The following is a 20,554-nucleotide window of genomic DNA, read 5'->3' as shown; positions in this document are numbered from 1 at the left end:
AATAAGCATAAAATAAAGAGGAAAGTGAATCAAAATTGACATTTTAGTGTAAAAATATAGTTTTTCGTTAAAATGAACAGTACCGCAGACTTTTCGTTAAAACACTCAATTAAAAAAACATTAGGGGAGCTTCACCAAAATAATAAAATAAATTCATTGACCATGGGGACGTTTGTTGTGCCGGACTATCTCGGACTGGATTAGCTTCAAGAACTAAGCTGGACTGGCTTAGACTAGACTAAACTGGACTAACTTAGTGAAGCGTTTGGTGCAGTATTGGACTAAGAAGCTGGATAATAACAAATTCTAATATTATATTATTTAATATAAAAATTATTAATATTTTATTATGATCTTATCTTTTTCTCCATATTTTCCTATCATTTCCATCCCACTCTTTTCCTCTTCTCTCATCGTCCCACCCTCTCCCTCTTTTTTTCCTCTTAGACCTCTCAATTCATGTCTCTTTCTCATTCCTGGTCAAACTCCTTATTGATTCCAGTCTCTATTTCTCTGTCCTCCCTCCCTCTTTAGCTATGCGTTGTTCGAACGGAACCTCACGGTTTCAATTTTCCCGACGAGTTGCAGGTTTCCCGATGTGTTTTCTGGCCAACCCTCGTTAAATTGGATGAAGTTAGCACCGCCAAAAAATTCATTACCATCCCTGGATCGAGATCTTAGCTTTGAATGCTCGAATCTATCATGGATTTGAAGAAGCCCAAACAGGCCGAGACTTCCAAGCCATTTTCCTGCCACATTCGACCATATTTTAGCCTCGATTCAAGTAAAATCGTAATCTTGTCACTCCTAGCTTCAATTTGGTATATTTTATATGAAAGTTGGTTGTGAAATGGATCTGAAAGAGAGTCGGAAAGTTAATGATTGATCTAGGTGACCGGAGATGACGAGGAGTCTGTCGGGAGTGGTCGTTAAGCATGACGAGGACGAGAAAGAGAGGATAGTCTTAGCTAGTCCCATGGTTATTGGGGGGTCTCGCTAAGACCTCTTAGTGAAGGGTTTTGTCCATGCTAGTCCCCTTTAGTCTCATTAATGTTAGTCTCAGCATGGAACAAACACAGTATTGGACTAATAGCTAGTCCAGTCCAATCCAGTCCAACTTAGTGAGGGCAAACAAACGCCCCCGTCTAAATAATGGATCACATTCAATTATTGTAGCTAGTACCAAAATATCGTCCCGGGTTTTGTATTTCCTGTTTATCCAAAAAAAAAAAAATCGTTAAAAAGATCGAAAAATATATTTAGGCAAAAAACTTAGCTCAAATATTTAGAGGTAATCACCATGGTTAAAAGAACAAGAAGTAACTACAATTATGAAGGGATATGAAGTGAATAAAAAAAATTCACTTTTCAACAAATTTATTTTTAGAAGAAAATTAAAAAATCACCTGAGTGCCCGTGATTGAAAATCTCTTGCATGTCACACTTATGGAGAGATTAGTCACAGCATTTTGTTTTTATTGGGGGATATAATGAGAGTTATTATGTTAAGTTTTTTTTTTTTTGGTCAATTACAGTTGATTTTCTTTAAAGAGAGCTAGTACAAGGTAAGAACATCCTAAAAATTCAGTCCAAAACAGCCAAGCAAAACTTCAACTCCACATGAAGAAATTCCAATAAAATAGGCCGCAAGAGGCAGCCATATACAAAAAACCCTAAAACTAGAAAAGGAAAGCAACCACAACCACCAAGTCAGCCACACCACCAGCGCAAAGACGCTACCACTTTGAAGAACCAACGAAACAAATGGAAGAATGGAAAATAGGAGTAGCCAAGCTATCCGAGCTTTGAGCGCTCCTATATTCCTACCAAATAGTGCAAATCGAACATAAAAAGCTACCAACCACTAAAGTGTGCTGCCGGATGAGACCCCTCGAGGAGGCACCCGATGGGCTGAGTAGCAGACTTATGTCGGTGAGAACTCGCGGTGAGGACGAATTTTGGTGATGGAAAAGGTATAAATTCCAGATTTGAGACAAGCTTAGAGCAAACTGAGACAAGGCTCAGAAGGCACTGAGACATAAGCTCAGAGAAACAGCAACCAAAAGTAAAAACCAAAATAAAGAAAGAAAGAAGGGGCTAGAGAAAGAGAAAAGCATGCTGAAATATTTTGGTTGTCACCGATCCCACCCCAACCAAAGGCAGGGGTCGGCGATTAGAGAGAGAGAGAGAGAGAGAGCATATTTTCAAACCCCAGCATGGTAAGGTTCAACACGCTGAATGTTCTATTTCAAACAATTTGAGACAACTTGCATAGATGATGAATCTGTGATACAACGAATTAACTTACGATCACGTAACGTTTAAATTTAGATAACTTAAGGTATGCAGTTTCTTCACCAGAATGCGTAAAAAGAAAAAACAAAAGCAATAGATCAAATGGTAGAGTACATAGATTCAGAGAGAAAAGCTATGAAGGGGAACGCGGGAATCGAGCCAAGTGACAATATCGTCAAGGACGGTAAGAATTCTGTCATCGGGTTCTCCTTCGAGAATGGAATGATAACCTTCCGGGTAGAGTTTTAGGGTTTTATCCTTGCTAGAGGCCTTCTCATAAAGAAACTGGCTCACCCGAGGATCAGTCACCTTGTCTGCAGCTCCATGAAGAACTAGGAGTGGCGCTGATACCTGACACATCTCCAATTTTGTTAGTCCGGGACATAACATTAAACGCGTGCAGTGGCAATATGTAAGAATGGATGCACATCAGACACAATATACTGCTGAAACTGACCTTCTCGAGTTGCATCTCAATATCCTTAGTAGCTTGTAGCAGTTCCACAGCAGTCTTCAACCGCACATTGTCGTTGTAGCATATCACATTGTAGACAGCCTGATAAGGGATGAGCAAATACTGTCTCAGTTACCTCCATTCGATACTTTAAATTTGTATCCTCTTAAAGCAGATAAAGATATTTCGCTATTGTAATAAATCATGTCCATCGCATTTTTCATACACGTGCATTCCTGTGGGTAGAGGAAATGAAAGACAAACCATTTCCCGTTTCCGAAGGTCTCTGAAGGCCAGCTCCGCTAAATCTTTCTGTGGGACAAGCTTTGCTTTCGGCATAACTTTTGACATGAGAGTTAATATCTTCAGAGCTGCCGCTGGAGGAGTTACGTCTTCTGCAATCTTTCATCAACTCAAGGTCACCAAACTTTCAGGGAGGAAAAATAACGATGGAATTAAACTTATTAAGAAAGTCTGCAGGCGAGAAACTATATTTGAAGAAGTGTAATATTCAGGGTCTTGTTGAAATAGTGTCCTCTAATTTTCATTTTTCCCCACAATTAGCATGGAGGTCCTTGATTCCTCAAGACAGTTCCATGCCTGCAAACCAAAAGAGGATTTGTGCAAATTCCTGATGAGGTCTCTAGTAAATGCTCAATTTGTAAAAACAGTCATCGCAAGGAAATTCTTAACAACGAGACTCAAACTTTTTCTCGACACATGGAAACCTTTAAATTCCACCGAACTACAAGAGACATACTTTACACATTGGTGCCACAAGAACTACTCCATCCCATGCATATGGTTCCTTTAGGTGCACTTTGAGAGTAACGGCACCACCCATGGACTGCCCCAATATAAAGTGGGGCAACCCTTTCAGCTCCGGTCTTTCTGTCAATCATAATTCAGGAAGAATTAATCAGTCTAAGATCCCTGAAAATACTTATTTCCTGTCAAAATATGTAAAGCAACACCTTTTTCAATTAATTACGCTAAAAGATAATAAGGCAAGGTTGCAGTATCTGATGATCAAGATGCTAATCAGTGCAACACCTTTAATCTTGGTGTACTGTTCGATCACATCATCGGCTAATTGATCAAAGCTTGGGACGTAACCATGCAATCCTTCTGAAAGACCAAAACCCGGATAGTCCATGGCATATACAGCGTACCCGGCTGCAGCAATTCGCCTGGCAATACCTGAAAAATCCGAACTTTGACCGATATCATGTGTTCTAAAACCTTAAAATTCGGCTCAACTATACAACAATATACCAAAATCAAGAACACACACTGGCTACTTAATACTTGAAAGGAATGACACAAACCTTCAAAGAAGAAAACGCAAGTATCACCATATCCGTGACAAAAACATAAAACACCTTTAATTCGAACACCTTGTTTCGGCATCCAGCTTTTGCAGAAAATCTCCACCCCCCTCGAATTCCTTTCGTACCACTACAAACCCAATTAACAGTAAAAAATACTAGGGATACAATATCACCACGAAAAGTGATTTCCGCACACCTCCTTTCTTCCCCGTACACTCAACATAAATAAACAGGGTGCATAACCAGAGAACTGGTGTGCGGAAATCATTTAAGTATCATTAACCAGCCCTACTTATATTTTCTCAGAAACCAAACAGAACATAATAGTTTGAGATGAGCAAAATGAAAACTTTACCTCCTCTGTTCTGATCCCAGTTGGAAACTGCCCACCAAACCAAAAGTACGAACAATTAGATGATTGACGATGAAAAGAAACAAAAATGTTAATCATAAGTAAAATCGAAAGAAACCAACCTTAAACAGGACATGGTCGAGCTGTTCCTGAACTTCAACGAAAGCGGATCGAACCTGCCGGCGAGTGCGGGCAAAGTCGAGGTTCCGCCTGGCGATCGAGTTCAGCTCCTCGCTCAAACCTTCAATGGGTGGCCTTCTCAAGGCTGAAACAATCCGGCCGCGAGCTCCTCCGGGGACCGAGAATGTGGGGTTTTGGTGGAGGTGGTCGATTGGGGTTTGGAATCTGAGAGGAAACTCGAGAGTTTGGAGTCTGAGGGAGCGAGAAAAGTCCATTGGAGTTAAGGGGGAGCTCAATGAGGAAAACGTCAAGGGGAGACAGAGCTTGATGTTTCTCCAGAGGTCTTTGAGATTGATTAAGTTAAGGAATACTCGGACTTCATTTTCTGGGTTTTTGTTTTGTCCACGGAAAGTGCACGTCGCTGTTTCCAACAGGATGCGCATGGACCATGTGCCAAATATATTTTACTTTTTTTTAGCAAGACTGATCGATTATAATTATTAGTTTAATCAGTGTTTTTGTTGTTTAATGACATTTAGAACAGAAAATCAAATCGATTAACCATTTGGAGGACAGAATTAAAGTTTAACTTTGAACGGTAAATGAGATAAAAATTAAAGAAAATTTGATAAACCATCATGACCAAAGAATAATTGTATATGCTTTCTTTTTGTGAGTCATTCCGAGGCTATTCTCATCAGATTGTCGGAAATTTCTTGTTAAATGAGATTAAAATTAAAGAAATTTTGATAAATGCGTCATGACTAAGAATAATTGTATATACTTCCTTTTCGTGAGTGAATCAGAGAGTATTTTCATCAGATTGTCGATAATTTCTCGTTAAAAGAACATGACAATTTTATGCGTTGCTTTTAAGTGCATCGCATTTACCACGTTCAACTGAGAGTAAAAGATTTTAATTGGGGGAGCAACGGGAATCAAGCCATGTTACAATGTCATCAAGAACAGTGAAAATTCTGTCATCGGGCTCCCCTTGAAGAATGCAGTGAAAACCATCCGGATAGAGCTTCAAAGTTTTATCCTTGCCAGATGCCTTCTCGTAAAGCAACCGGCTCACCAAAGGATCTGTCACCTTATCTTCTGCTCCATGAAGAATTAGAACCGGGCCCGAAACCTGCAAATGTGTTCCAACGTCACAAAAGGAAAAGCACTTTGCAGAGCAGCAGAAATGGCAAGTTGGCAACTGACCTTATGCAACTGCGTTTCGATATCACTTGTGGCCTTCAGAAGTTCCACAGCTGTTCTTGATCGCATGTTGTCGTTGTAAGAAATCACATTGTAACCGGCCTACGGAGAGAAATTTAGTATCACAGTTTAATATTGTCACAGCTTTAAATGATGAACCGACTGTCGCAACCATGCGAATAATGTAGCACAAAAGATTAACCTCGAACAACATGTGTACAGAGTCCAATTAAATTGCAAAGTGCACAAGGGACTAACCGTTTTTCTGTTCTTCGGATCTCTGTAGCTTAGCTCGGATGTATCTTTCTGCGGGAAGAGTTTCGCCTCAGGCAAAACTTCAGACATCAGGGCTAATAGCTTCAGTACCATTGCCGGAGGCATCACGTCTTCCGCTATCTTCACAACTCAGAGTCGACGAAGGAATTTTAGTTGGTGATTATAGAATGCAATAGTCTAATATAAAACTAAATAGCTAGGAATTATGGTCATAAGCGCCGTTCCTAGAAGCGGTTTCATCAGAAACCCGTTGAAGTTTTGTTCAAAATTCAAGTGGATCCTGAAAAAAATAAAATTCTTGAAGCGATTCTTGAATGAGCACCTACTAGGTGGTGATCCAGAAAGCGTTTATACGAAACCATAAGCGCTTTCAAGTATTTCTTTTACCCATCCGAAACAGTCCCAAACAGATCAGTTAAAAAACCAAATTAGAGAAAAGGAGCTTACTTTGCACATTGGAGCTACAAGGATTACACCATCCCATTTGTCCGGCTCCTTAAGATGAATCTTGAGACTCACGGCTCCTCCCATGGATTCTCCCATTACAAAGAATGGCAGACCTTTCACATCAGATCTTCCTGGAGTTGCAATCAATTCAAAGAAATTAGCAAAGCCTATATTGTGAAGAATGTCACTGGAATCTAAATTAAGCAATTTCATACCTTTGACATTAGTAAACTGTTCGATTACATCGCCGACTAATTCATCAAAGTTTGGGATGTAACCATGCAATCCTTCAGAAAGACCGAAACCCGGATAGTCCACGGCGTATATAGCGTATCCAGATGCAGCAATTCGCTTGGCGATACCTGACAGTCCAAAATTTTGAAGCACACCATGTGTGGAACTTCTTAAGTTTAAGCAATGCATTGGCAAAAGATTTGAACTTGGGTTACGTATAAAACAGGGGAAGGAGCAGAGATGCCAACCTTCAAAGAAAAATGTGCAAGTACTACCATAGCCATGGCAGAAGCATAAAGCACCTTTGATTCGATCACCAGCTTTTGGCAACCAGCTTTTGCAGAAAATCTCCATACCCCTTGAATTCCTTCCATACCACTAAATTGCCCATGTCAAATTCTAACACAGTCATTATTAAAGAATCAATGAAACTAAACAATTTGTTACAGACGTGAGCGTAACAAAATTGGCTAGAGTGAACACGCTCCTCTATCCATCCAAGTTCGAATCCCCCGCTCATAGAGTTTAAATCGTTTAAAGAAAAATATCACTCGCGTAAAATAGATATAAAATAATAACATAAACAGTTTGCTTGTTACCTCCTCTGTTCTGATGCCACTATGATCCATCTAAAAAAACCGAACAGATTATGAGCGAGTCCATAACTCCCATGAAATTGAAACTTGAATTGAATTGAACGAACCTTGAACAGGCAATGATCAAGTTGCTGATGCACGTCGATGAATGCGGACCGGACTCGTCTTCGAGCCGGCGCATGGTCCAGATTCTGCGAAGCTATGGCGCACATCTCTCGACTTAACCCTTCCATTGGCAACCGTTTCCCGGCCATAACTCTGAAGTGAGTTTTTGGGGTTTTCGGATACGATTTTGATGGGAGGAAAGAGGGTAGGTGCCTTTTTTGTGGATGTTTGCTCGGAGAGCTTGATTTCCGGTGAAACGGAGGAGGGGTTCGTGGTCGGAAAGTCGGAGTAGGTGACAGGATCATGGTTGTAAAGATTGGACGGGCTTTTGGAAAGTCAAGTGGATTCAACGTTTGATGTTCAAAAGTTCTTTGCTTTTTGGTAAACTCAAAGAAAACGTGTAGATTTATAATCGCCTTAATTATCGATTTATCCTCTAAAATTCAATATTTTTTTTTCTAATTTGTCAATTAGTTGACCGGAGACTTGATTATTGGTATGGGAATGCCAGCTATATTTTATATTTGTCTTTCCTTATCTATTTTTTTCACTCACAAACAAGTGATAAGTTACATAGTACCAAGTGATGAGTGAAAAAAAAATAGATAGGGAAAGGCAAATAAGGAAAGTAGCTAACATACGCCGTATTGGTCTAACTTCCTCAATTTCAATTTGGTAGGTAGTCCAAAGGTCGAAATAGACTTTAGTGAGCAATCAAAGACGATCTTGGCAATACCCGTGGACAAAGGAGCTACTTTCAACGAATCAATATATGGGTGAATCTTCCTTAACCCACATGTAACTCAATTTTGTATTTTGTTTCTCGCTTTGATTTATTCTATTAATTTTGCTCTAATCCTTGAATGAAAGGCATCATGAGACTAAAAAGTATATGAAGTTTTAAAGGAGTTGACGAAAATGTTAAAATCATCTAAATATGTAATGTACTTTCTAGAGATTGAGCATGGAGCCAATGTGAAAACCAAAAAAAATATTGTATAAAATTGTATAACTATAGCGTTTCTCACGTTGAGGTGGCATAACATGAGACCACAATACAAAGGAATTTCATATTTTTATGAAAAATGTCCTAAATATTACTTAATCTATCGTCTCAACACAAGTTTTTATCTTGAGAATGAGGATAAAGGAAACATTACTCTAGTTTCATTTACTCAATATCATATTCCTTTTAACAAGGGAAAAATGGAAATTGGAGCTCTATTTCATTAATCTATTGGTGTTGGATACAAGAATTTAAATCTTCAAACTATTTGTGGAGATCACCTTGGGTCCATGCTAGTTTGCCTTTCAGCCTAAATGGGTCAGTGTGGGATCCAACTCCAATGACATGGCTCTGTGGCAGCATATTGGGCTGAAAGGCTAAAGCCCAATTTTCCCTCGTATTGGTGTCGTTGGCACTTAAAAGGTGTTATCGGGCTCATTTGGAAATACATTTAAAATAATTGAAAGTGTTTATAATAAAAGTGTTTTAGAATTAATTCTTAGAAAAAATGCAAGTGAATCTTAAAAAAACATTTGTAATGCTTTATGCAAAACACACATAAGTGGTGCTTATTGCAGAAAGCAATTCAAGTGTTTTTGGAACAAAAAAAATATTTTCTCTATAAATATTTTCAATCATTTTAAAAGCACTTGTAAACAAGCTATCATGCGCTTCTTATACAAATTTTACGTTGTGTTTGTATAAAACTAAAGTGCACAACTACGTTCTTAGAGAGCCGTTTACAAATCTCTCCTTGTCATCATTTTCTTATGTAATTGTGATTAAAAATCTTAATCGGTACACAGAAATGGAGGCACTCTGCAAACAATTGAAAAGCCGTATTCCATTTGACGTTTTGTGGTTCCATTCAACAGCTCTTGAACTGAAAACCTAGGTTGTCCCCAAATATTTAAATATTAACATTAAACCAAACCCCTCTTCCAAACTTCATAAACTAACCTTAAATTCTTTGTTTGTATTATGTTCATCTTTAAAAAATGATTTAATTATCTAATCTTCTCTTAAAAGAAAAACTAAAAACAACACTTCATCATGATAAGTGAGTCTAGATGACCAACAAATGCAGTGTCATATTAAACCAAGTGGACAAAAAATAATCTAACCAAGTTTGTGTAATTAAAAAAAACATAATCCATGTCGTTCACCAAAAAAAAAAAGTACAAATCGTGTCATTTTTTGTTTTTGTTTCTATAGCTTTTATCATGTAATCTAGTTTATGTGTCTTTCATCTTGCATTTGGATTTATTACTTGCATTAATTTAAGGGGTGTGATTAGGAGTTGATGAACATATGTCCTTTTTGTTTGTTTGTTTTTTTTTTTTTTTAATATTTATAAACAAACGATATTATCTACATTAAGATGTGAGGAAGTGGGTCAAGTCTCACAGTGGGTCAATCATTATAATGTAATTCAAATTCGCCTTGACGAAAATCAAACCTAAGACCTCTCACTTACAAATAAAGAGGCATACCACAATACTGTAGTACTAAGTGGCGATGAACAAATGTTTTTAGTACTTGTCAACTTGTCCCTCGCAAGACTATTCTATGTATCTTTAATTTTTGTGTATAGTCATCTTGCGTGTGTTATCGATTGTATACATCTCATGAGGTTACAATATATAAAATTACATCTAGGCTTAATTAGGATAAAATAAATGACATATCAATTTACATTAAGTGCTATAGTTTAGGGATGGTAGAATCCTCATTTGTCATTGACTTTGAATTGGCTTCTTGATTAAGAGTATATGGGAAGAAAGTTGGGGTTTTTATAAAACTGGCTAATTGCCTTCTTATAAGCCTTTATTAAGTTTTTCTCCTCATTGAGGTTTGACTTTTTCACCTTCACATCCTCACACGGCTCTTCATGTGTGCTAGATTTTCAAGCCAAATATACAGACAACACAAATTGGATGCGTGGAACACGTGTAGTAATTGAGATTCACATGTGGCCAAACCATGAAGAAGTTGGAGACCACGATAAAACTAATATGGGAGTATCACAACTCCTTATAAACCCTTGTTAGGTTTTTCATCATTTTCTGGAATGTGAACACAGAACATTGATCGATCATCTTCAAGGTTTAGGAAGTGGTTACGATCGAACTCCATTTTTTGGTGTCGGACTTTTTACAATGCGCATAGAAGACAAGTATATGAATCGATTTGGTGAATTAGTTTTCAACTTGAAAAAGCATTCAACAGTCAATAGTTGGAAAATCGTTGGCCGATCACTGGGATTCTCGTTTCCATTTTCATATCCAGACAAGTAGCTGTGATGTAATTTGATGATGATGGGGTTGGGTGGTCTTTTACTAACGGAAGTTCAATGCATGATTAAATTAAAAGCCCAAAAATAATTTTTATAGCTTCTATCATGTAACCTAGTGTATGTGTCATTGTGTCTCTTTCATCTTGCATGTAGATTTGTTAGTGTATTAATTCAATGGGTGTGATTAAGAGTTGATGAACTGATGTCTTTTAGTAGCAGTCAACTTGTGCCTCGCTAATTACATCACAGCTACTGCTCTGGATATTGATCTTTAATTTTTATGTATAATCCTCTCGTCTGTTATTGGTTGTGTACGAATATATCTAATGAGAAATATATATATATATATATATATTTCACGTTGATTTCATTCATCAATAGAGTTTACAATATATATTTACAGCTAGGCTTAATTAAGATATAGTCAATGACATCAATTTAGTTACACTAGTGATCCACGTTGACTTGGCTTCTTGATTAAGAGTATATCTGAACTTGGAAGAAAATTGGGGTTACACCATAAAATCAATTAGTTGAGTAGCGATACTCTCAAGTCGTTGTTAGGTTTCTTCTTTAACCGATGTGAGACTCTTTTTACTTTCAAATTCTCACACGCACCCTCATATGTGGTGAATTTTCAAGTCAAACACGTGGCAACACAAATTAAATGACGTAGAGCACGTGTGGTCATTCGACTTCACAAGTGGCTAAACCTTCTCTGATACCATTAAACAAAGAGGTTCAACCATATAAAATTAATTGACAATATAAAGCATCTCAATTGCTTATAAACCCTTACTAGGTTTCTTTTTTCGATATTATTTTCTGGAATGTGAACACAGAACATTGATCGATCATTTTAGTTTACGAAGTGATCCCGATCGAACTCCATGTTTATAGTGTCGGACTTTTTACAATGCGAAAAGAAGATAAGTATATGAATCGATCGACTTGGTGAATCAGTTTTCAACTAGAAAAAGCATTCAACAGTTGGAAAATCGTTGGCCGATCAGTGGGATTTTTGTTTCTCATTTTCATATCCAGAGAAGTAGCTGTGATGTAATTTTATGATGATGGGGTTGGGTGCTCTTTTACTAATGGAAGTTCAAAGCATGATTAAATTAGACTTCACACGAGATTAAAGAGTAGTATAGGGTTTAGGGTTACAGACTTACAGTACTACTGCTGTGGAGAATGAGATTAATTAGGAGTAGCTAATTATCAAATTACTTAATAAGTAAATCTACTTAAGCTTGATCAGCAAGCGTGCGTACGGTTATTCTTTGAACCGCGCGTAGCATGTGGCCCATTGGCTGCTTGATGAACTGCATGCACGCGCATATTTGGAAACAAAATGAACACAAACCCTACTTAATTAGTATTCAAATAAACCCTAATAAAACGACTGACCAAGCTTAAACCCCACTGCAACGAATCTTATAGGGGCCATAATCCAATCCTAGATGATTCTTTTTCAGCTTATAGTCAAAAGGATATTCAGTAGTTCATATTGTAAATCAACGACAAAGACTGACGCCGATTGAAAGGCCAAAGCCGTTATTTTCAGGATCCCTTCAAGATTAAATTCTTTGCCTTCTTAGATTAAAGTTGCCGTTTGCTGCATCAGCTGGGTCACATTCCTTGCTGTCACAATCGTTCATTCTACCCATCTTTTAGCATCAATGTGGCAACTGTGTTAACATATTTGAAAAACAAATAAGCGGTTCATTTAACCACATAAATATTTCACTAATTAACTGCACAACACACACGTCACAAAAAGGCTTCCAGTGGCAGTAGAAGTGAAACCACTCAATCCAAGTCACGTAAAAAATGAAACCGCTTGATATAATTCATATTTAATTTTGTTCAATGTGGAATTGTTGTGTTCTTCAACAGCAACTGGTCAATGTCATCGTTTCTGGGATCCGCTAATTGCAGTTTCATTAGTTGGAAATATTTATACCATGGTTGGTAAAGGGGAGTGCGCTCAGTACAGGTAATGATGCTGATGTTGATTATTTGAGCTTTTAAGACCAGCCTTTCAACACCGGCCGACTCTTAAATTCAAGTTTTACATCGTGGAACACTTTATGCACGATTTGAAAGAATTTCTAATCATCTTTTACAATTTTCTTCATGCACGAGTCATATGTCTTGTCTTTCATCATCGTCGTCGTCGTAGACTTGCTTGTTATTGGTTTTGGCTTTGCAGAATTCAACCCTGGAGCGGCAACACCGACCTCACTCAGTGGACAGGATTTACCGACTCACAAAATCATCAAAATCTGTTGCATAATAACCAAGAAACTATCCTATAAATTACCACTTCATACTTTCATAGTGCTCCCTTGAACTTGCATATATATTAGCATATTACCGACTTATTTCTATTGTCATTTTAAGAATCTAAGTACTAGTATCGAATTTCTTTATTATATCTTCTTAGCTTTTTTACCAAAATTTTCTATGAAATTAGCATAGCTTTTCATTTGGTCTCTGACAACGAAAATTAATAGAAGTGGTCATGAGTTTGTGTTTGTCTACCATAAATCAGTTTTGTCCTTCAGTGAAAAATATGTCAATATCCTTATTAAATTGTCACGTGAACGACCACGTAACCACCTTTTTAGGGATATTTTTGTCAAACCAATCCATCAACTTATCGAGGATATTGATAGATTTTTTACGAAAGAACTAAAATGATTTATGATGGACAAACTCATGGACTACTTCTATTAATTTTCATTATTAGGACCAAAGTAAGAAGTTATCTCAATCTCAGAAAATAGCTAAAAACCCTACTTTTTCAGTTCTGTTGTGACACACGCTTATTGAATAGTTGTGGAACTAAGATTCTGTTTTCGCTACAAGATAAAATCTCTTCACAACATCATCCTTGAGAATGAAAGCAACTGCAACAATTGTAATGTACATAACCCAATTATTTTTTAGATCGAATATCTATTGACAATATATTCATTATCGTCAATTGTATGGCACTCCCGCAACGCTGGCACATGAGAAAAATGAAATTCTTTCATAAAATTGCTTCATAAATAATCTAATTATACGAAAAACATGAACTTCTTTCTATTTTTTCAAATAAATCATTGTGGATTGCACTCGTCACATGCAAATACAATTTCTCTTTTATATTTTGCCACAAAAGACAGCATAATTACACTTTCTTTTTCACCAATAACAACACCTTTTACAAAATACGAGTATTATGTACTATGCATATAATTAATTAGCAACATAACCCTAATTAGAAACAAGATCAATTGATGAAAACACAACTAGTGTTGCATTACTTGAAAGGATGTTGAAATGCAAAACAAGCAAATTAAAACAGGGACAAACATAAAAACAAGTATGCAACCATGTATTGCAACACAAACTACTTATCAAACATATATGGCCATGTGAGAGAGACTCACAGACGCCAACTCCATAGCCAAAACTGAAGAGCAAGCTACCTAATCCCTCATTTTTGCCAGTTCGCCACCAATGACCAATCGCCACGCTTATCCTTGATCAAAGCCCACGTACGCTTCGTTACCACCCTAGCTATATGCCATGCCATCTATTCTATTCTTATTCCTTCCCTCAACAGACGTCGCATGAACTACTTATTTATCCAACCAGGGCGTCATCGTCTCGTCATGGCCTCAGCATTTTATAATGTTTCCGTTGTATATGTGTGCGTGTGTGTGCGCTTGTCCAATTAATCTTGTTTTGCATCCTTAATACGATAATTGTCTAAGATAGATGTAGCTATTATCTATATAAGTATATTGCTAAACAAGATTAATTAAACTCGCCGGCAAACGTATTGCTACCAAACAAATTGTAAGCATGAAACTAAAATAAAACAACTGGATATATACTAGTGTCACAGTGCTATTTGCCAATATATCATACACTTCAAAAACAGTTAGCAACCTATTCAAAATAAAGAGGAAGAGAAAAGAAGACGAAAAGACTGCTGCCGGAGGGTTTCGCCGCCGCTGTCATTAGCTGCATGTCACTGCTTTTTTAGTCTTTTTTTTTTTTTTTTTTTTTTTTTTTGAAGACGATGTAGAATACAACTTACTTGGCAAACACTAAAGGGGTTATATAAATATGCACGCGAGAATATTTGGAGAAGTCCTATTAATTGCTATCTTGCTATACATAAATTGAAGAAAATTCACCACCAATGAACATGGATTTTGAGTACAAATCACTCGTCTCAATTCTCAAACATGAAACATTATGCATCAAGGAAGGTGTTTGATATCCATATATTATATATGTTTCATACCACGATATTGGAATTGAGGATTTGAGTAAAGTACGTTGCACAATATAATTAGGTATCAAACTTCTCATCCATATACAGCTTTCTCCGTCACTTACAATTTTTCGCCGTATTTGATATTATTATTTTATAGTTTCAAATCCTTGTCCTGTATTCCCCCACATGCCGTTTTTCTTCCAAAAACTCGTCCTCCATAGCCATAGAAGTCGAACCTGGGGCAACCCGCTTATAAGCATAAAAGAACATTAGTAGACCGTAGTGCCAACGAGGACATCGATAAAATTATAATAATATAATGAATATGTATAAATAACTTAACCAATGGAGGATTAAGATTTCGTCATTGATCACATATGTTAGAAGGGGAGGAGTAGAATCTCAATTTTAATAAGAAACCATTTTGGCCAGCAGGTTTTGAACCCCGAATGGCATACAAAGAAAAAGCCTCTCTGTAATGTCGTATTGTGCTTCCAATAACTGGGATTTTAAGGCATAAAGAGGTGGGAGGATGCACCTGATAAAGAAAATTAATGATTACGATTGAAGGACTTAATTAAAATATGAGAGTTAAGCAAGAGACTGAATATGCAAATTCATGCATCATCCAATTTTGTCTCCAACTTAATGGTTGAATCTGTGTTTTTTTAAACTTTATTTGACTTTACAATATGAGTGTATAAATATATATATATATATATACACACACACACATGCATATACTAGTAACTTGAGTATATTACATGACTAGTGTGTTTGAAAAAGGATTTTGGTTTGAATGGGATGCATGCATGGTAGAACTTGGCAGAAATTAAATTTGATGTGTCCGAAAGAGAGAATCAATAAAGAAGAGGGATGTTTGGTGCTTCTTATAAGAGGAATGTTGAGAAGACACTCTCAAAAGTGGAACTTTATACGGATTGTCTATCGTCTTATATTTTTGGCATAATATTTTATAATGTTGACATGAAAATTGATGTTAAGTTGTGAGGTAACATAGAGTTCCACTTTGAGAGAGTACACATAGCATCCCTCTTCTTATAATGTTTGTTTTTTTATTTATTGATTAGTTTGGTGACCTATAGGGTTATCCCACGAAGTCATTAGAGATCGAGTCATCTAAACTACAAGTCACCTACAAATACTCTACTCCCAATTATTTCAGATAACGCTTGCATTAATAATTATATGTTTTGATGAAGTTACTGGCTGGCGAACCCATCAACCTATTATCTCGTCCCTTGAGTTCCGTTTGTTTTTTAACGTCTCTACCTTCATAATTGGTCTGACCTTGATGGTCCTACGAAGCACAGGATTACTCGATGCTTAATAGGTAAATACCATAATTGCTTCTTCGGGAAAGTAAGTTCACAACCCATAGGATTTCTACCTCCACGAGACATTGCTCCATGTATAAGGGCTATTCGGATTATAAAAAAATCCCGATCTAAGAGTAAATGTTGTATTTTTTATTAAATTAAATTGAATTATGAACCTATTCTAATTGTCGAGTTCCGTAACATTTTGATTATTTATTGTCACGTCTATTTCAATCCTACATGGCCATATAACATTATGATTATTTGATACATAAGGTGTGTGATTTTGAACTAGTAATAGTGAGGAGAAGGGGGCATAAAATAGAGTTTGGTGAACTAGTTAACACCATGACACAACTTTTTCCATTTAATTTATTTTTCAATATTTCTTGGGGTATATATATAAACAAGAAAATGAGGCATGAGAGAGGAGAGCCTTAAAAAAACCAGAAAGGCAGAAACAAATAGAGAGAGAGAGAGAGAGCAGAGGACGGAGCATGAACATAAAACTAGGTTACGAGCACGACGATACATATAGTAGTCCTGCATTAGCCAACAGCTCCAGGACAAAAACACCACTTCCCCATTCCCATTTCCTTCATTCTCCTCTGTTGTATCGTGTTGGTCTGTTATTTCATTACCACCACCACTTCTTCTCCTCCTCCTCCGCCGCTCATACCAATTGTACTGTACTATCATCCAGCTAGCTAGCTGTCCTCTCCTCCCCACACTCTCTCTGTCCTCTCTCTCTCTCTCTCTCTCTCTTTTCCGTTTGGACAGTCCGTATATGTGCGCAGCCACCTGATCACATATTCCCAGCTCACCAAAATTACCAGCCTGTCCTTCTCCCTTCCTTCCTATGACACTTTATCCCTTCCCAACTCACTCCCTCCAGTATTCTAATCTCAATTTCAATACGAATTATATCTCCCACCGTTTCCACTTGCTCCCGCAGCTCCACCACCTCTACAACCACCCCACTCCTCCGCTTCTCCTCCCCCAAAGGCCCCGCCGCTGGGCCCACATGGCCACCGGCCACACTTCCGCGGTCCCACGTCGAAAAGACAAGCTCCTCGTCATCATGGGGGCCACTGGCGCTGGCAAGTCCCGCCTCTCCCTCGACCTCGCCACCCGCTTCCCCTTCTTCGAAATCGTCAACTCCGACAAAATACAACTCTACCGCGGCCTCGACATCACCACCAACAAGCTCCCCCTCCCGGAACGACTCGGCGTTCCCCACCACCTCCTCGGCGAGTTCGACCCCCGAGACGGAGATTTCACGCCCGCCGATTTTCGCGCCGTCGCCGGTCAGGTTGTTTCCGGCATTACAAATCGGAGGAAGGTGCCGATGCTCGTCGGCGGGTCAAACTCCTTCATTCACGCGATGGTCGCGGACCGTTTCGAACCGGGGTGCAATGTCTTCGAACCGGGTTCAGACGCCTCCCTCTCTGCCGAGCTCAGGTACAATTGCTGTTTTCTATGGGTGGACGTGTCGATGGCGGTGTTGACGGAGTATCTATCGAAGCGAGTCGACGAAATGCTCGACTCGGGAATGTTCGAAGAGTTGTCCGAGTTTTGGGACCCGGATTGCCAGGACAAGCAAGACCCGGCAGCGGTTCCGACCGGGCTCAGAAAGGCGATTGGAGTGCCCGAGTTCACTCGGTATTTTAAAAAATACCCACAAAGTAAAAGGGATGAGGACGATGATCGGGAGCGAAGAGAAGCATACGAAGAGGCGGTGAGGGCGATCAAGGACAACACGTGTCAGCTGGCGAAGAGGCAGATAGGGAAGATCCTACGTTTGAGAGGGGGAGGGTGGGACCTACGGAGACTAGACGCAACGGACGCGTTTAGGGCGGTGGTTGCGACGACATCGTCGGATAGTGACGGCGGAGAAAGGTGGTCGGATATATGGGAGAGGCAGGTGGCGGGACCAAGCGTGAAGATTGTGAAGCGCTTCTTGGAGGAGTAGGTCTTCCAGCTTTTTCCAGCTATACAAAATTACAAATCCTATTTTCTCTTTCTATTTTTTTTTAATTAATTTTTCCTCCAAATTGTTAGTTCGTTAACAAATTTTGGAGGAAGAACCCCCTGTGCCCCTGCTTCCCAAATCCTGTGTGCACCGGACAAAAATTGGAAAAATCCAAAGGCGGGAGTGGTCCGATGGACTCGGAAGTCGGAAGGCTGAGTTCGGGACCAGAATGCGACAACTTTTGTGTTTGGGAGGGAAATGCAAAAAAGCACAAAATACAGGAAATCGAGAGGGGAAAAAAAAAAGAAAGAGAAACAAAAATTTTGGCAAGTGTGCAAAAGAGTTGTGTGAATTTTGTTCTCTCAATTGTAATTGAGTAGGGACTCTTTTAATCACAAATTTAGCGTGTTAGCAACGAGCAAATCATTCACTAAACTCTTCTTAGTTCCTTCCTATCCTAATAGAGTTTTGGTGTCACTTGCATACCGAATCGATACAACATTGGCCTTTCAGGTTCTGTCGATAGCGTTTCAGCAAGTATGTAAATTTTGTGTTCATATGAATATAACTATGCTAGTTTTACAGTCTAAAGTGCAAAATCTTTTAAGTTTAAGAAACTGTACATTGTACCTATATTTCTCATCACCTAATATTTTGTATGAAAAAAAACAAATAACACAACAAGATAAACATCCGTTGCGGTTAAGATTTCTCTCCTATAACGCGCAACACACAGTACTAAAGAATTCTTTTTCCAATACTTAATTGCTGCAGCTTTAGCGGTTTGAGTTTGCCAAGAAGTAACCCAGATTTAATATTACAAATTGAGGGAATAAATAGTCTGTCAGGTATTTGACCTGCATTATTATTCGTTTCATAATTTATTTATTTTCTAGTTGTTGACGTTACAACTGATTATGCGATCGAAAAAAGGAGGAAAATATAATAAAAGTGTGTTTTTATGCATATGCCAGATTAGCAAGGGAGTTGGAGGTTGGGCAATTTTACTAGATTTTGTTAGATCTTGTCAAATGCCAAAACGAAGAGATAAATTATAAGAAAAAAGAAAGATGTGGTCATATAAAATTGGTCCGTGATCTTATTTCTAGATATACACACTAAACACGTTCTTAGTCTCCTCCAAGTTTCTGTGTCTATTCTTTGATGATATATATTATCATAATTGTATGCTCATCAGCTGATATGTTGCGAATTAACAAATCAGAAATCCATTTTTAAAACAATTCAGAGAAAACTTGCATTTTTCTTGACGAACGTCCCACAAAGGCCCATAAGTCCAACGGAAAATATGATATTGATTTGCGTTAGATGAGTTTTTTGTCTAGTCATTTTCATTTTAGACGTTTTTTCAATTTTTACATATGTTTCTTCCTCATCACATAGCCACATTCCTCCCTTTCTTCCGTTTCTATGTTTCTTCATATTTCTTAGTAAGCAACGAGAGACGTCGTTTAATATATAAGACTCTGTTAAACTAATGACTATAATATATTAGTATCATACTTAAATTTTTCGGCTCACTATAAAAGTGTGAATGTTATATAAATTTAGTATATAAGTATCATACCCATTTTTTTCGGTCTACTATGTAAGGACAGGGGTTGTGGCTTGTGAATTCGTGAGGGAATTTTGGAAAATGTGTGATTTTAAGTCCCAAGTATTCTTAATAATAAGGATAATAATATTAACTCAGAGTTGCTAATACTTTCTCAACAATGGTATCCTATCCGTAGGACAGGATACGAAGGGAAGGCTAGGATGATGGTTTCTTTCCATTCTCAAGTTCTCAACCAACAATGCAAGTCTTGAAAGTGCTTTTCCTTCAAGTGCTTCTGTTGCATAAAACATAATTGCAGCCATCTGGTTTGGAGAAGGACTTCGGGTCAATGGTAGTTGCAAGATCTAATTGGAATTTGTACCTAGACATGGAAGTCATGACTAGTCAATTTTGTGCCAGCAGAGTTACAAATTTAAGAGCAACACAGGAACATCAATTAAGTTTACCAGTGTCAAATGGAATAATATTTTTCAAATTTCCAAATTATCTGCAATATTGTTAGAAAGCATGAAACCTTGAAACTTTCCGCCCCCCCCTGCGGGAAGGACTTGCCTACACTCGTCAGGTTACAGATCAATAACACAACGACAGTATACAATGTCAGAAGGTTATGAATCTTCCGAATCAATTATAGAAGCTTCTGTTATATGATTCGATATGATG

General features: G+C 37.9%; 3 protein-coding genes across 3 annotated transcripts; 1 reads left to right on the top strand and 2 right to left on the bottom strand.

Annotated features, from left to right (window-relative positions):
• Positions 1-2,250: 2,250 nt before the first annotated feature.
• LOC137731126 (caffeoylshikimate esterase-like) lies at positions 2,251-4,924 on the bottom strand. The gene is made up of 8 exons (XM_068470218.1): positions 4,555-4,924; positions 4,436-4,462; positions 4,078-4,207; positions 3,803-3,949; positions 3,510-3,640; positions 3,014-3,151; positions 2,753-2,851; positions 2,251-2,646 (listed from the first exon to the last, which is right to left on the bottom strand). The coding sequence occupies exons 1-8, from the start codon at positions 4,825-4,827 to the stop codon at positions 2,416-2,418; spliced, it is 1,176 nt and encodes a 391-aa protein (XP_068326319.1). The 5' UTR covers positions 4,828-4,924; the 3' UTR covers positions 2,251-2,415.
• Positions 4,925-5,317: 393 nt separating this feature from the next.
• LOC137732169 (caffeoylshikimate esterase-like) lies at positions 5,318-7,790 on the bottom strand. Its single transcript, XM_068471468.1, has 8 exons — positions 7,419-7,790; positions 7,315-7,344; positions 6,964-7,093; positions 6,697-6,843; positions 6,482-6,612; positions 6,017-6,154; positions 5,762-5,860; positions 5,318-5,687 (listed from the first exon to the last, which is right to left on the bottom strand). Exons 1-8 carry the CDS (start codon positions 7,719-7,721, stop codon positions 5,469-5,471), a joined length of 1,197 nt encoding a protein of 398 aa, XP_068327569.1. The 5' UTR covers positions 7,722-7,790; the 3' UTR covers positions 5,318-5,468.
• A 9,409-nt stretch (positions 7,791-17,199) lies between these two features.
• On the top strand, positions 17,200-18,630 carry LOC137730560 (adenylate isopentenyltransferase-like). The gene has a single exon (XM_068469542.1). The coding sequence runs from the start codon at positions 17,200-17,202 to the stop codon at positions 18,310-18,312; it is 1,113 nt and encodes a 370-aa protein (XP_068325643.1). The 3' UTR covers positions 18,313-18,630.
• Positions 18,631-20,554: the final 1,924 nt, after the last annotated feature.

This window comes from Pyrus communis, chromosome 4, assembly GCF_963583255.1.
Source record: "Pyrus communis chromosome 4, drPyrComm1.1, whole genome shotgun sequence".
Taxonomy (NCBI): Eukaryota; Viridiplantae; Streptophyta; class Magnoliopsida; order Rosales; family Rosaceae; genus Pyrus; species Pyrus communis.
This window is presented reverse-complemented; position numbering and strand designations above follow the sequence as displayed.

Bases quoted from the DNA above. Each gene is read 5' to 3' on its own strand.
- LOC137730560 (XM_068469542.1), top strand. From the start codon at position 17,200: ATGACACTTTATCCCTTCCCAACTCACTCCCTCCAGTATTCTAATCTC.
- LOC137732169 (XM_068471468.1), bottom strand. From the start codon at position 7,721: ATGATCCTGTCACCTACTCCGACTTTCCGACCACGAACCCCTCCTCCG. The intron at 6,155-6,481 runs GTAAGCTCCTTT...TGAGTTGTGAAG, and splicing joins TTGTAGCTCCAATGTGCAAA to ATAGCGGAAGACGTGATGCC. The intron at 5,861-6,016 runs GTTAGTCCCTTG...TTCTCTCCGTAG, and splicing joins ATCCGAAGAACAGAAAAACG to GCCGGTTACAATGTGATTTC.
- LOC137731126 (XM_068470218.1), bottom strand. From the start codon at position 4,827: ATGGACTTTTCTCGCTCCCTCAGACTCCAAACTCTCGAGTTTCCTCTC. The intron at 3,152-3,509 runs GTATGTCTCTTG...AGTTGATGAAAG, and splicing joins TTGTGGCACCAATGTGTAAA to ATTGCAGAAGACGTAACTCC. The intron at 2,852-3,013 runs GTTTGTCTTTCA...ATCCCTTATCAG, and splicing joins ACCTTCGGAAACGGGAAATG to GCTGTCTACAATGTGATATG.